This window comes from Artibeus jamaicensis, unplaced genomic scaffold (assembly GCF_021234435.1).
Source record: "Artibeus jamaicensis isolate MK-2021 breed Jamaican fruit bat unplaced genomic scaffold, CSHL_Jam_final contig_233, whole genome shotgun sequence".
Classification (NCBI taxonomy): Eukaryota; Metazoa; Chordata; class Mammalia; order Chiroptera; family Phyllostomidae; genus Artibeus; species Artibeus jamaicensis.
This window is the reverse complement of record NW_026521486.1, coordinates 5,525,050-5,540,018: the sequence shown is the minus strand read 5'-3', so window position 1 is coordinate 5,540,018 and position 14,969 is coordinate 5,525,050. Positions and strand designations below refer to the sequence as shown.

The following is a 14,969-nucleotide window of genomic DNA, read 5'->3' as shown; positions in this document are numbered from 1 at the left end:
TGCAGACAGTGCCATTCCTTCTCTACCCGCGCTGTACTGGCCGACACTCACAGCACTAAAACAGTACAGTTTGTTATTGCTTTGGTTCACTCTAAGAATTAATCATGACTTTCCTCAGAACATTAAAAAAATAAATTTAAAGAGAAGGCAGTAAGAAAAGCCTTGAAGATAAACATTTCAAGCTCTGAAAGAGCTGTGGGTCTTAGGATACCTCAGCCGGTGGTCCTCCCTTGGGGAGCTTCTCTTCCCTTGTCTTTTACGTGAAAGACCAAAGTGCAGGGAGCAAGAGGGGGAAGCGTGTTTTGGCAACTTCCTAATCTCGGCCCACAATGGGCAGCAGAATATTCCCCTGAGGCTCCTGAGGGAACTGAAACCAAGGAGGGACAGCAGCAGCCAGGTGTGAAGCATGAACCTGGGCTCAGAGTGGGGCCCCAGCTTCTGCTTCCACAGCCTCGAATGGACACTGGCGGCTCAGGACACATGAAGACCAGTGAATGCCCATCCTGAAAGGCGTGAGCAGCACAGCCACTGCCATGGAGGGACCACGGCTAGTGTCGTGTCCTAACATTTACAAGTGGTTAAGGTGGAATTAAAAATGGGAAAATACAAGTGGTCTCCAAAGCAAGAGGAGGGAGGATCAGTGATCACTACATACTCTTAAACCTGAGTGGTAAAGAAGAAAACTCACTCTGGTCCTGTTCCGTGTTCCATGGCATCACTCTGGGAGATGGCAAGGGGTGGGGATGAGCTAGAACACGGAGAGCTCTCTATTTGGAACTGTGAGGCCAGGGCTGACCCTGGAGGTAAGCCGGGAAGGAGCGTAACCAGCAATGCAAGGTGCCTGGACAATGCTCTCGCTAGAGGTTCTGGAGAAGAAGACAGTGCCTTACCCTGGCCCGCTCCAAGCTCCTTCTCTGTTCATGAAACGCAGCTGGACTTTTCAAAGCTGTTGGGAAAAGAATCACGAAGAAATTACTTTATTACTGAAGCATCATGTCTACTGCTACAATTTACTGTGGAGAAGACATCTTAAATTCAAGTTAACTTTAGTGGTACTATTAATATCAGCTGAAATGAAGAAAAAAGTGGCACCCAAGCAAGAGTATGTCTTCATGGTTCAGCTACCCCATTAAAATGATTTTGGTTATTTGTTCCTGATAGGAATAGTCCCTGACCTAGGTTGGGCTTCATAAAGTGAACCCATCAAATATAACTTTAAAAAATATCCTGGGCCCATTAGCTGGACTGTTAGGGTACAATCCTCATTAACTGACCAATCTCTGAGAATAGCTCCTGGGCCTCCCCTCGCTCTCAGGGAGGGTCAGAGCTGCACGGCAGATCCGCCTGACTTCAGCCTCATGAGAAACCACAAAGTGACCAAACTGAATGGATCGGTTAAACAAACAGACATGTCTACTTGGGTGCCATTTCTCCTTCACTTCAGCTGATATTAATAGTGCTGCTAAAATTAACTTGAATTTCATCTCTAAGGACTAAAGGAACTTCACGGAGATTGTATGTTTGACCCTGGTGCACACACACAACCAGCAGCTGACAGGCAGGGCTCACTGCAGCCCTCGTCAAGGACTCCACTCTGTTCTGAGGCCACCACCAAGGGGCCACAGCTCTGGACTCAGCAAACAACAAACACTGAGGGTGGGAGACCAAATAGGACCCTCTACAAATATGGCACCAGGACAAGAATTCTGTGTCAGAAACTCAGCTATAGGGACAAATGATGACTTGGGGCACCCTAAGGATAAGAGGGTGAAAAGCCTGACTCAATTCAAGTAAGGAACAATAGCAATAAAAGAGAAATTTACAACAGTGGTTAGTTTCACTTCTGCGGCCCTAGAATTTCAGAACAGCTGTGAAACTGTGAGAGGAGATAACTTTTGCTGGGCTGCCGGCTGTGGTAGAAGAGCAGCGGTAGGGAGATGCTAAAAGTAGCAAGAGCATAGATATGACCCTATCCTGCCTGGGCCTTTGTACTTCCTCCCTCCATCCCAACCCCAGCCCCCGCCCAGGGGGTGAGGGGGCTGGGCTTCAGCAATAGCAGTCCCAGAACAAAGTTCCAAATGTCCCAATAATACTTTTTTAAAAATTGTTTTTAATCTTAGTATTAAAAAGAAACTACCTTAAAAGATCAGTTGAGAGCCCACCCCATCTTCTAACAGCAGGGGGAGCTCTAGATTTAACATGTTCTCTTTAAAAAAAAAAGGCACAGGCTCCCTCCCCAACCCACTAGAGCATGAGGGCACCATCCAGACTACCCCAACTCTGCTCTGGGGAGGTCTTGGGCATCTCAGTGGGTAAGCAGACAGCCCCTGCACCTGCTTCTACTGGGTAAGGATGGTTCAACTCCAAAATCAGTCTCCAAAAGCCCTGATATGTAGAAATCTGTACTAGGCATGATGGACCAGGGCATGCATTCATAGCCTTATTCTCTCCTTGGAGAACTTACCACATGGATAAGACAAGAAGTACAAAGAATCAGAAAGAAAAGTCAGTGTCTGGGGGGGAGATGGGGTGGGGGGGTGGGATGGGAGAAAGAGATTTAAAAAAAATGTACTTGAAAAGTAACTAAATAAAATTCATTAAAAAAAAAAAAAAAAAGAAAAGTCAGTGTCTGACCCACCCAACCCCAGCTTCCTTTCTGCCTTATTTTTCTCCACAGCACTCATCACCAGCTGACATTCTTCACAGCAATACTGCAACTATCCTTATTTGTGTATTGCCAGCCTTCTGCCAGTAGGAGAGGCTTCATCAGGGTGGGGCAGGGGCTCTGTCCACTTCTTCCACTTCTGACAGTACCCCCAGTGCCTAGAGCACCCAGGACGTAACTCACCCAGTGAGTCACTGAACAAAGAAACCAACCCAAAGTGCACGTGCGGCAGGAGAGCAGGGAGACTGCGAGCGCACCAACTTTCCCTGCACAGCCAGTACTGGGGCCGTCATCTGGGTTCAAAACCCCACAGAAGTCCCAGACAGAAAACCAAGGCATTCATATTCTTGTCCTGGGTTTTACCAATTACTACTGGGGTGCCACAGGGTATGACTATTTGGGGGTCTCATTTTCTTCTTCTGTGGAGTGAGAATCTGTCCACCTCTCAGAACTCTCACAGGAGTCAAATGAGAACGTGCTCTGAAGCAAGTGATGCCTTGAAGGTGCTGCTGTCATCAAACATGGTGACTGGGCGGAATCGTGGGTTTGATTCCCACACAGGTCAGCTAGTTTCTGCACCACAGTCGCACACCCTCCGTCTAAACACCCAGCCGGCTTGCTGCCAACACAACCTGCGCCGGCTGTCCCAAGGGCTAAGGCATAGATCCAACTTGTAGAAAAACAAGCCATGAAGTCCGGAGTTCGATGGAGGGGGAGCGTATCGTTTTCGTGTACAAGAACGATGATGCAGCACTACTGGGGATACGTGGCAGGTGAACTTGGCTGTAGTGTCCATAACTGAGTTAAGAAAGTTTTCACATCAAAGCAAGGAAGAGACTGCTGTGTGGCAGGCACTGTTCTAGATCATTTAACTTTCCTAAAGATTCTATGTGGTAGGTACCATTCCATTTTACAGATAAGAACAGACTCAGGAAGGGCAGGAAAGACTAGCTAATGGCAGGGTTAGGATTACAACCTAACTGTCTCACCCTCAGGTTAGAGTTCTTTCTACTCCTCTGGGTTGGTTTCTTAACTTCTTCAAAAAGTAGAGAAGAATGACCCCACTGGATGGGGAGGCAAGGAGGCCTCAAGGACACACACTGCCTTGAGGTAGGGCTGAACGCACGCAACGTGGAAAGGTCAGCTCAGCCACAGTACTGAGCACGAGTAGGTGTAAGGAAGGTTCAGAAGAGGGGTTAAAGTGACTGCAGGCGCAGAAAGCCATGGTTCAAAATATGGGGCCCCCTGTGGGACTTACGGGGCAGCCAGGAGGTGAGCTGGGAGGGGAATGAGAACCCCAGAGGAACTCAAGAGCTAGCTGCTCAGAGCTTGGTAAGAGAACTGAAAATGAGGACCAAGAGAAGAATTCAAGATGGGGATTACCAATTCCAAAAGACAATTCCTCACAGTAGGAACCAGTATTCTAATTTGATATGTGATAAAACCAACACTGCAGCAGGCTGTGAGGTCATTCACTGAGTGGTGGGCCACAACCCAGGCCAGCTCTGTCTCCCACTCTTCCTTCTCCAAACAAACCTCCTCACAACTGTGCCACTTTCTCCCAGTCCTTGAACAGCCCCTTCACTTTGCGCTGCCCTCCCCATTCCTTTTTTGATTGTCATTCAACTGCAGTTGTCCCTATTTTCCCCCATTACTCTCCTCTGCCCACCCCCTCCCCATTTCTAACTATGCTCTCTTATAGCAAGGTCAGCAATTCAACAGCAAATGTAATAGATGAAGGGGGTAATGACCCCTCGTCCTTCAGGATTCTGTAAAGAGTCCTATAAGGCACTTCTCATGTGGGTACAGACCGGAGCTGGGACAGTCAGTGCTTGTGGTACCCTGGGCTGTGGGGTTGAGAGGGCATCCCTCCGAGTGTCCAGCCAGCTCTGTTCAAGGCCACAGCTGCAGAGGGTAGGAGGAGATGTAAGGGTGATAAAAAGAAAAGCCCTGGGCTCTCTTGATGTAGGAGCAAATGGCAGTCGCCTCAAGCTTCTGTGCTGAGGGAATGAAACATAAGGCAGGCCAGCAGAGCAGAAAATAGGGTTTACTTTAAACTTCTGCTACTTGTGGAAAAATCCCAAAGATACATCGTTAACCCATAAATGCGCCTGACCAGGAGGCGACATTCCTCTTGGACCGCCACCTCCCTCCTCCTTGCCACCTTAATGGTTTTCTCAGAGTAGCCAGGCTATTACTCAGAAATTTCATTTTCCCAGAAAGAGAAGCCCCCCAAGACCACTGCAAACCCTAGAACTGTGTGTACAGTTTATAGGAATATACATCTGTGGCGCTGGAAGCAGTTCTGAACCTTCACTCCCACTCTCCAGGAGCTGATTCTGCTGGAACACTTGCACGGCTTTGTGTGAGCAAAGGGCAGTGCGCAGCACGTCCTGAAAGGAAAACAACCAAGCTCCCCTAGGAAGTCAAATGCACAGAAGTGGCTGGGAGGTATGGGTTCTGAACCACAGTTTCAGTTCTAGATGTGGGCCCCGCCCCTGGCTGGCTAAAACCACCCATTAATACTTTGTTCCCTCTCTCCAGCACGTATTTTCTTTATCCCCTTACCCGTTTGCTCCATTACTTAAATGAGGTCACTGTGAACTAAAAGGAAATAAATGTTTTTAACTTTGTTTTTGAAAATACACAGTCATCCCTCGGTATCTGTGGGAGATTGCTTTCAGGATGCCCCATGGACACCAAACTACCCTCGTATAAAATGGCACAGTGTCTGCGTATAACCTATGCAATCCTCCTGTATACTCAATTTTTTTTTAAGATTTTATTTATTTTCAGGTAGAGAGGAAGGGAGAGAGAAAGAGAGGGAGAGAAACATCAATGTGTGGTTGCCTCTCACACACCCCCTACTGGGGACCTGGCCTATAACCCAGGCATGTGCCTAACTGGGAATCAACCAGTGACCCTTCGGTTCCCAGGCCAGCACTCAATCCACTGAACCATATCAGCCAGGGCCTCCCTTATACTTCAAATCATCTCCAGACTACTAATAATACTCAATACCATGTAAATCAGTCATTATACTACACTGCTTAGGGAATAAGGACAAGAAAAGAAAGTCTGTACCTGTTCAGCACAGACACAACCACCATAGGCCTAACTACACAGTACACATCAGCAACCACGTAACATTATTTTCTGGAAGATTTTCAGCCCAAAGTTAGTTGAATTCATGGATGCAGAACCTGGAGATGAGAAGGACAAACTGTACTGCCATCACTTCCAAGGGGAGCTCAAAGCTGTGCTCAGTGCGTCTACAGGCTTTGAGGCTTACTGTGCAGGAGCACTGGGGTCCAGTGGTCTTGATTTAATGTAGCACTGAGGCCCACACCAGTGTGGCTCAGTTGTCTGGATGCTGTCCTGCACAGAGAAAGGTCACCAGTTCGATTCCTGGTCAGGGCAAATGCCTGGGTTGTGGGTTCAGTCCCCTGGTCGGGGCACATACCAATTGATGAGGCATGTACCAACTGAGAGGCAACCAATCTATGTTTTTCTCACTCTCTTTCTCCCTCCCTTCTCCTCTCTAAAAATAAATATGTAAAATCTTTTTTCAAACTCTAGCACTGAACTTTGCCAAGATAGAGACATAGGTGGAGACACCGTGCTTTCTCACACAACCAAGTTTAGAGACAACAAAATATTAGCAACAGAAAACACAGCCAGAACACAGAAAATTGAACTTTTCGGAAGTCCGATAACAACGAATTCTTCAGCCTGACTGGTAAGAGGGGCAAAACCAGCAGCTGGCAGAGCAGGGTTGCACAGGAAAACTCGGTCAGACAGGCTCAGGCGCGTGGATCCCTGGTGTGGGGTTGCAAAGGGCGGACCTAGTGAGTGACCCAGTGAGCGACCCGCGGATCTGGCAAGGGCGCTGGGCAGCGTGTTGAATGTGGTGCCGCATTCCTGCGCAGATAGACCAGCGAGGGAGTGCGCAGTGAGACAGGACCGAGAGGGTCCCAGTGGCGGAAGGCAGCAGAGACGGCCGCCATTTCCCTGCTCTGACCCCGCCCCCACATACAGCATCACAACCCAGCAACCCCCCACCATGGAGGCCCGCCCCGCTCCTAAGGCTCTGCTCCTCATACTTAATGGGCTCGAACAGATCAAAAATGGCTCAAGAAGATCTCAAAGCCCCAGAGCCCATAACTCTAAGTGATGAAGAAATAGCAAAACTTTCAGATGCACAGTTCAAAACACTGGTCATCAGGATGCTCACAGAACTGGTTGATTTTAGTCACAAATTAGAGGAACATATGAAGGCTAAACTAATTGAAATGAAGGGAACTGCACAGGAAACCAATAGTGATGGAAAGGAAACTGGGACTCAAATCAAGGGAGTGAACCAAAAGGAAGGAAAAAATGACCAAACAGGAAAATATGAAGAAACAAGAATTCAAAAAATGAGGAGAGGCTTAGGAACCTCCAGGACATCTTTAAACGCTCCAACATCGAATTATAGGGGTACCAGAAGGGGGAAAGGAACAGCCACCAGTGGAAAACTTATTTGAACAAATAATAAAGGAGAATTTCTCCAATCTGGCAAAAGCAATAGACTTCCAGGAAATCCAGGAAGCTCAGAGATTCCCAAAGAAGTTGGACCCAAGAAGAAACACACCAAGGCGCATCATCATTACATTAGCCAAGATTAAAATGAAGGAGAGAATCCTAGAAGCAGCAGAGATAAGGGGACAGTCACCTACAAAGGAATTCCCATCAGACTGTCAGCAGATTTCTCAAAAGAGACCTTACAGGCAAGAAGGGGCTGGAAAGAGGTTTTCCAAGTCATGAAATCCAAAGACCTACATGCAAGATTGCTCTATCCAGCAAAACTTTCATTTAGAATGGAAGGGTAGATAAAGTGCTTCTCAGATAAGATCAAATTCAAGGAGTTCATCATCACCAAGCCCTTATTATATGAAATGTTAAAGGGACTTATCTAAGAAAAAGAAGTTCAAAATATGAACAGTGAAAGGACAGCAAATGCACAGTTATTAACAACCACATCTAAAACAAAAGCAAGCTAAAAGGACAGCTAGATCAGGAGCAGAACCATAGAAATGAAGATCTCATGGAGGGTTAGCAACAGGGGAGTGGGAGGAGAAAGAGGGAGAAGGTACAGAAAATAAGTAGCATAGACCATAGATAGAAAATAGGGGGGAGGGTAAGAATAGTATGGGAAATATAGAATCCAAAGAACTTGAGACACATGGTCATAAACTAAAGGGGGGAATGGTAGGAGTGGGGGGGTGCAGGGTGGAGAGGAATGAAGGGGGGAACAGAACAACTGTAATGGCATAATCAATAAAATAAAAATTAAAAAATAAACTCTAGCACTGAGGAGTAGGTACAAGGAGCCGTGAAAACCAACCTATCATATTAATTTAGGACATTTAATAGCACGTCCCCACCACTGGCCCAGATACATTTAAGTGTGAAAGCAAGTGAAAGTCTAGGATCCACAAAGCAGTTCTGGAAATAAATCTAGCAAGGAAGAAGAGCAATAACCATCCAGACTTATTTCCTAATCATTATCATTAAGAAATATTTATTAGGTGCCTGGGTCTGAATGTCTATTCAGTGCTGACGAAATAGAAATAATGGTTCTCATCCTCGATAAAATACTATTCTAGAAGCTCTCCATCAATTCTATACTCAGAGGAACTCAAGGCTATGAATATATTACAGCTGACAGAGGCCAACAGAGTGCCATGGGCCAAGGAGCCCTTCTTTCAGGCAAGCCTGCTGGATTTTGTCCCACTGCAGACACAGCAGGCACACACTCAGTGCATCAGCAGGGGCTGTGTGTGTGTGTGTGGGGGGGGGACAGATTTACTCAACGACCTAGGTGTGCACCTAGAAATACATTCATCAATCCCTCTATCCAATAACCAAGTGTTAAGTAACCACAGTGAGTCCTCACTTAACACCATGGACAAATTCTGCAACTGTAAGAGAAAGAGCGTTTCATGAACTCAATTTTACCACAGGCTAATTGATGTAAATAAGAGTTAAGTTCTGCCCCAGCTGGTGTGGCTCAGTTGGTTGGAGCGTCCTCACGTAACCGAGGGGTTGTGGGCTTGCTTCCCAGTCAGGGCGTGTGTCTGGGTCATGAGTCTGCTCCCTGGTCCGAGTGCGCACACACGGTGACCAATGCGTGTTTCTCTCACATCAACGTTTTCTCTCTTCCTTCCCCTCTCTCTCTAAAGCAATGAGGATAAACAAGAAGTTCAATTCCTACAACATCTCATCAATGTTAAAAGAGAATGATGCTGAATGAAGCAATGTCACTCGAGGACCCACGGTACTGTGCTAGTCACTGAGGACATGGATAAACAGGATGGGGTCCCAGCCCTCAATGGCGGCCCTCAGAGGCAGCTCATGATCTGCTTAGGAAAAAAGATATACAATCACAATACAATATGCAAGTACAACTGCAGAGGTAACTTAAAGTACTACATAGGAGAGAAGAGGCAACTTGCAGCCTACATTCAGCCTGAGGGAAGTATGTGAACTGTCCAGGTAGATTTTACAGAGAAATTACAAATGAACAAAACAGAATCAACAAGACACAAGGAAGAGAGTCAGGAGGTCATCTGAGGCCGAGGAAGGGCAAGAGCATGAAGGTATGAAAATGCACAATTTCCAGGGACTATGAGTAGTCTGATACGGTTAGGAGTTCACGTGGGGACAGTGTGGCTAGAGGGGGAGGCAGGGCCCAGCCCATGAAGAGCTTTAATGTATTATACTGTAGGGACTTCCGCATCTGGGAAGATGTAGCCGACATACTTTTCTCTATTCCTCCCACTAATTATGACTAAAAACTCTGCACATTGTATATTAACAAACATAAGCAGTTTAACATGAAGAATGACAAAGTGGTGAGTTTCCTGAGTTTCCTTTTGCCTCATGCATGGAGCTAAAGAGGTCACTAACCTGAAAATGCCAATGAAGGTGGACCAAAAAGGCCCTAACAAAACCTGCTCTCACGAGCCAAGGGACCAGAGGAAAGGGCAGCCTGGCAAGATAGAAAACTTTTACACAATAATTGTTGAATTCCAGCCAGACACCAGGAAAAGAAAAAAGGAGCCTTACCCCTACAAAAAAAGGTCAAGTGGGGAGTCAGCTTCTTCCCCTTGCAAGGCTGCAATGAAGCACCCAATAACTCTGCCTGGGCTGTGTCAAAGGAGACCACACTGAATGGAGGGGCTTTGGGACAGTTATTTCCAACCTGATGCTTTATGTTAAAAAATAAAACAAGCAGCCCTGGCTACTGTGGCTCAGTGGATTGAGTGCCAGACTGGGAACCAAAAGGTCATTGGTTTGATTCCTGGTCAGAGCATGTGCCCGGGTTGCGGGCCACGTCCCCAGCTGAGGACATGCAAGAGGCAACTGATCACACATTGATGTTTTTCCCCCTCTCACTCCCTTCCCGTCTCTCTGAAAATAAATAAATAAAATCTTTAAAAAGATAAAACAAGCAGAAACATACCTGCTAATTGGCTTATATTCATATCACCCCATGCCTGAACTCACATGCTCTCTCCTTCCCACACCTCCTTTTAATTTTGAATTTTTCAAACTCCCAAATGCTGAAAGAGCAAATAACAAACAGCCCTGTAACTCTGACCTAGATTTGCCAGGCACCTTTTGGCTGTATTTGTTTTGCCGCGCTTTCTCATTTGCACACAGGCATGCACATTTTTTGCTGTTTATGGAATCGCTTGAAAGTTAACTGCAGATAACAATCACATTTCATCCCTAAAATCTTCAGTATGCATTTCCTAAGAATAAGGACATTCTCTTACATAACTAAATACCTTTATCTCATCTGAGAAAATTATTATTAATTCAATAATGTAATCTAACTTATAGCCCCTATTTGAATTTCCTCAATTTCCCACAAAATGGCTTTTGTAGCTCTCTAAATTCCCACCCCCCTCAATCCAAGATTGAACCAAGAGTTACACACTACATTTGGTTGTTGTCTCTTTAGTCACAAGCTAGAAGGGTATTCCTACCTTTTCCGTGGCACTAAATTAAGTATATAAGCCAACTCTCTTGCAGAAAGAATGACCCATATTTTGAATCTGGTTCCTCATGATAAGATTTAGGTTAAACGTTTTTGCCAAGAAAACTACTTCGGTGATGTGTACTTAATATCAGAAGGCACGTATATCACGCTGCCTAACCACTGACGGTGCTAAAGGTTTGAAAGGTGACACCAGAGCATTTTACCCTTTGTAATTAATATGTTATCTGTGGGGTAACATTTTGAGGATGTGAAAATTCTGTTCCCTAACCACCATTTACCTAACCATTTCAGTCTACTGATGGTCCCTGCTTGAAATCCGTTATTACAGCAGGAACTGCAAAATAATGAGAATTGCATTTGTACAAGATCATTCTAGTAGTGGTCAGGAGGCCATTTAGAAGAACAACACGGAATGATTGGGTGAATGTTGTGCCATTAACACTTCCTGACAGGGGATACAGGAGGAGAAGCTTGGGACAGAGTGAAGGAGACTGAGTTGTGTTACATAGGAGCTGACTGAGAGACATCCTGTTAAGAGATGTGCAAGTGCCGTGTGTGTGTGTAATCATCATCATCATCTAGTGATAATGTGATACAATATGGAGACAAGATAATACTTCCCAGGCTGAATCTCAGGGAATCCCAGAATTTAAACACAGGTGATGAAGAGAGCCTAGACAGAAACCTGAGGCTCACAGAGGCAGGAGAGGGCTGGGCAAAGCAGATGTCAGGACTAAGTTTCAAGAAAAAAGGTGCAGACATAAAGAGAGAGGGATGTTAATAGTGGACAAGCAGACAGAATAAGGTTTGCAAAGTTCCCAGAGGATTACTTACACTAAGAACACAGCTAATGAACTCAGGGTTCTGCTAATGGGTTGGTGGGGGCAGAGACTAACTGGAACAGGCTGAGGAAAAAGAGGCAAGGAAGCAGGGTCCAGAGGTTCGTGTCCCTGAAAGGTTAAGAGGTACTAACAGTTAGTTACTTGTGCACTCTCCCAAAAAAGTATTACTGAGAGCCCATGTGTCAGACCCTGTTTTGGTGCTGGGAAACCCATGTTCTAGTGTAGCTTACACTCTAGTAGAAAACATACAACACAGTAGGAAGTGACACATACTATGAAGATGTATAAAGCAGGGTACATGATGGAGAGAAATGGGTGGGAGCAATTCATATGGAGTGACCAGTTCAGACTTCCTTTTATAAAAGATTTTATTTATTTATTTATTTTTAGAGAGAGGGGGAAGGAAAAAGAAAGGAAAAAAATATCAATGTGTGGTTGCCCCCCCAACATACCCCCAATTAGGGTCCTGGCCCTCAATCCAGGCAGGACTGTGCCCTGAATGGGAATCAAACCGGCCACCTTTTGGTTTACAGGCCTGCACTCAGTCCACTGAGCTACACCAGCCACGGGAGTTGAGACTTTCTGATGTAATGTTTGAACAGAGACCTGAAGGAAGGAGTGAGCCCTGCAGCCATCTGGGGAAGAGCCTTCCAGGCAAGGAAAACAGCTAGTGAGGGCCCTGAGTGACAAACTGCCTCAGTGACAGAGGAACACAAAGGAGGCCGGAGTGGCAGAGCACAGTGAGCAAAGAGAAGAGTGGGAGGAACTGGGAGAGAGGGTGGCGCACAGGGCCCTGCGGAACTCTGCTCGGAACTCTGCTCTCGGGTAGTGCTAGAGGAAGTAAAACGTGGAGAAGAAAGACAGTAGGAGTGTGTACATCAGTACTGCCACTGACAAAAAGGCCCCTGAGGGTAATATAAAAAGACTCGCTGTAAATGGTCCCCTCATTTTATCCCTCATGTTTGCATAGGGTGTTGGGAATGACCTTACATGAGCTATTATTTTCCACACTATAATACTCGTAATGGAGAACTGACTTGCCTGAGATCACATCCTCATCAACTGCAGGACAAAGACTAGAGTCTGGCTCTTCTGGTTTCAAAATTCGGATCTTTTTATGTACGTATATTTTAGCATAAGAGAGGAAGGAGGAAGGAGGAAGGAAAAGATGATGGTGGGTTGGAGAAAGGATACATCACTAATCAAGCACCTTTCCCCCCAAAAAAATGTGACAGCAAAAAAAACAAAAATAAAAATCTGACTTTAATCTGTTCTTCCACATTTTGCTTTCTTCCCCTGGTTATTCCTTTGGAAAGAAATGCTGCCAGGTTTTGCAGGCCAGTGTTCAATCCACTAAGCCACACCAGTCAGAGCAAAACTTTTAATCTTTAGTTAAGTTCTTTGAGGATTCTGGCACCACTAAAACTTAAAAAGCCATTGTTCCCCTGGTCCAAAAGGCAGCTGGAAGGTGACATCACTGACAAGAAAGTAAAGATTTTTATTTCTTCATTCTCTACCACCAGGGGCAAAGTGACTAAAAAGTACACTTAGTTAAGGACTTGATAACTTTCTTAACAGCTTAATTCATAATTTCAACTCTGTGGCCTGTGTAGGTGCTCATACACTGGCAAAAAGTTTAATCTCCTGAGCCCCTTTCAGGATCAATGCTTGGAGTTGCAAAGCAAGCACCTCTGTCACACCCTTGGCAAGGTCCGGAGTCTGCAGGGAAGGATTCCGAAGCCTGCCGTTGGAACCTAAGGCATGACAGTCACGATCAATGGAAGGCAGCGTAGAAACACAGCCCTTGGTCTCAGCGTACAGCAAGTGAGAAGCACCAAGGTTCACAGGTGTCGATACAGGAAACACGGAGGGTCACTTATACAATAAGCAACAAAAGTGCAGAGGTCAGCTGTGTCACTGGTTGTGTAAGGGTTTTAACTACTAGTGTAAGGTAGATGATTTTTCTTAGGATTCTGGATCCAGGCAGAGCACAAGCTCTTAACCTGGGGAACACTGTCCCAGCTTTAGAGTATCTATGGAACCTTAGAAACTGCATGCCTGATTTTGAGTACTTCCTTGGGCAACTGTCTAGTGAGAGAATGTGTAAGAACTTCTAAGGAGCATCAATGGCACAAAAGAAGTTAAGAACCTCTGATTTAACCAAGGGTTATTGTGGCAGATGTGGAAACATGCATGCCCTTGGCCTTTACGACTCAAAACCAGCAGACAAGAGCAGCAACTTGGAAGCTTAAAAATGACAGGTTTACTCTCACCCCCACCACCAACTTTTATCTTACCTTACCAACCATGGGCTCCTGACTTGACACTATTTTCAAAGTGGAAATTTTGGTGCAAGTACAGCAGGCTACTGTCATAAAATTCCTGTGTCAGCAAGAACCATCAGACCATGATCTTCAGTAATTAGCATGGAGCTTAGAGCCAGAAACCTGGGTGGGATACGCTTTTTAGTGGTAGTGACTCTGGACAAGTCACACAACCCCTCTGAGCCTCAGTATCCTCATCCATAAAATGGCAAATACACATACTACTCTGATGACTGTTCACCTTAAAAGTGAAAGTGCTTTTGTTAGAAGCTCTGTTAAGCTTGAGGCACTTTTACTGTTTTAACTTTTTTCTGTGCCCTCCTCCTTCTGAGGAAAGCAGCACGTATGGAATCAAAAGCTGAAAACTAACTGGGCTTGACTTTCATTTTTTGTTTCACTGTTTTCAGCTATCATACAAAAATGCCTACAAAAATAGCCTGTAACAAAGATTATTAATCAAAGAGTTGTGTCAACATATCCGAACACTGGCCATACCAACAAAAAAACAAATAAGTTCATGTGAACCAAATAAAGAGTTGGGTGGTAGGGTCTGGGGAAAGAACCACACATTCTGGGTCAAGTAGGATCCAAACTGACTGTCAGAAAACGTGCTTCATGCACATCCTGTTTTGGTATTTAGGCGTGCCACCACCCAGGGCCGTTGTCTCCACCCAAATAGGCAGGAAAGCCAAGTACCAAGAATGAACTCATAAAGTGGACAGTCCAGGATGCTAAATCTTTACCTTCCCAGAAGCTGCTCCAGTCTTGCCCCCTTGACTCACTGATGGTGAAAGAGACTCCAGACAGGGAGAAAAGGTCAGTGCACAATCTTGTGTAGCATGAGCATCAAAAGGTACCATGAATTCCAAATGGTTCAAGTATCAGGGGTTAAATATTCTGGACCTAACTTCCAAGCTTCTTTTTAACATATATGCCGGCCTGTTTGTATCTGGCTTTCACACCACTGCCCAGTGCAATGCTCTGAATCAATTGTGATCCCAGTACACACACACACACACACACACACACACACACACACGGCTGTCACCTCTTTTTGAAGCCCCATAATCAATATTCCTTAGTCATCT

General features: G+C 45.5%; 1 protein-coding gene across 7 annotated transcripts in view; it reads right to left on the bottom strand.

The window, feature by feature from the left end:
* MRTFA (myocardin related transcription factor A) overlaps window positions 1-14,969 on the bottom strand; it is a 145,079-nt gene that overhangs the window by 20,334 nt on the left and 109,776 nt on the right. For all 7 annotated transcript variants that reach the window (XM_037160648.2, XM_037160652.2, XM_053662015.1 and 4 more), the window contains one exon: window positions 891-946. In XM_037160648.2, the coding sequence (XP_037016543.2) occupies window positions 891-946 (56 nt within the window). The remainder of the gene's footprint in view (window positions 1-890; window positions 947-14,969) is intronic.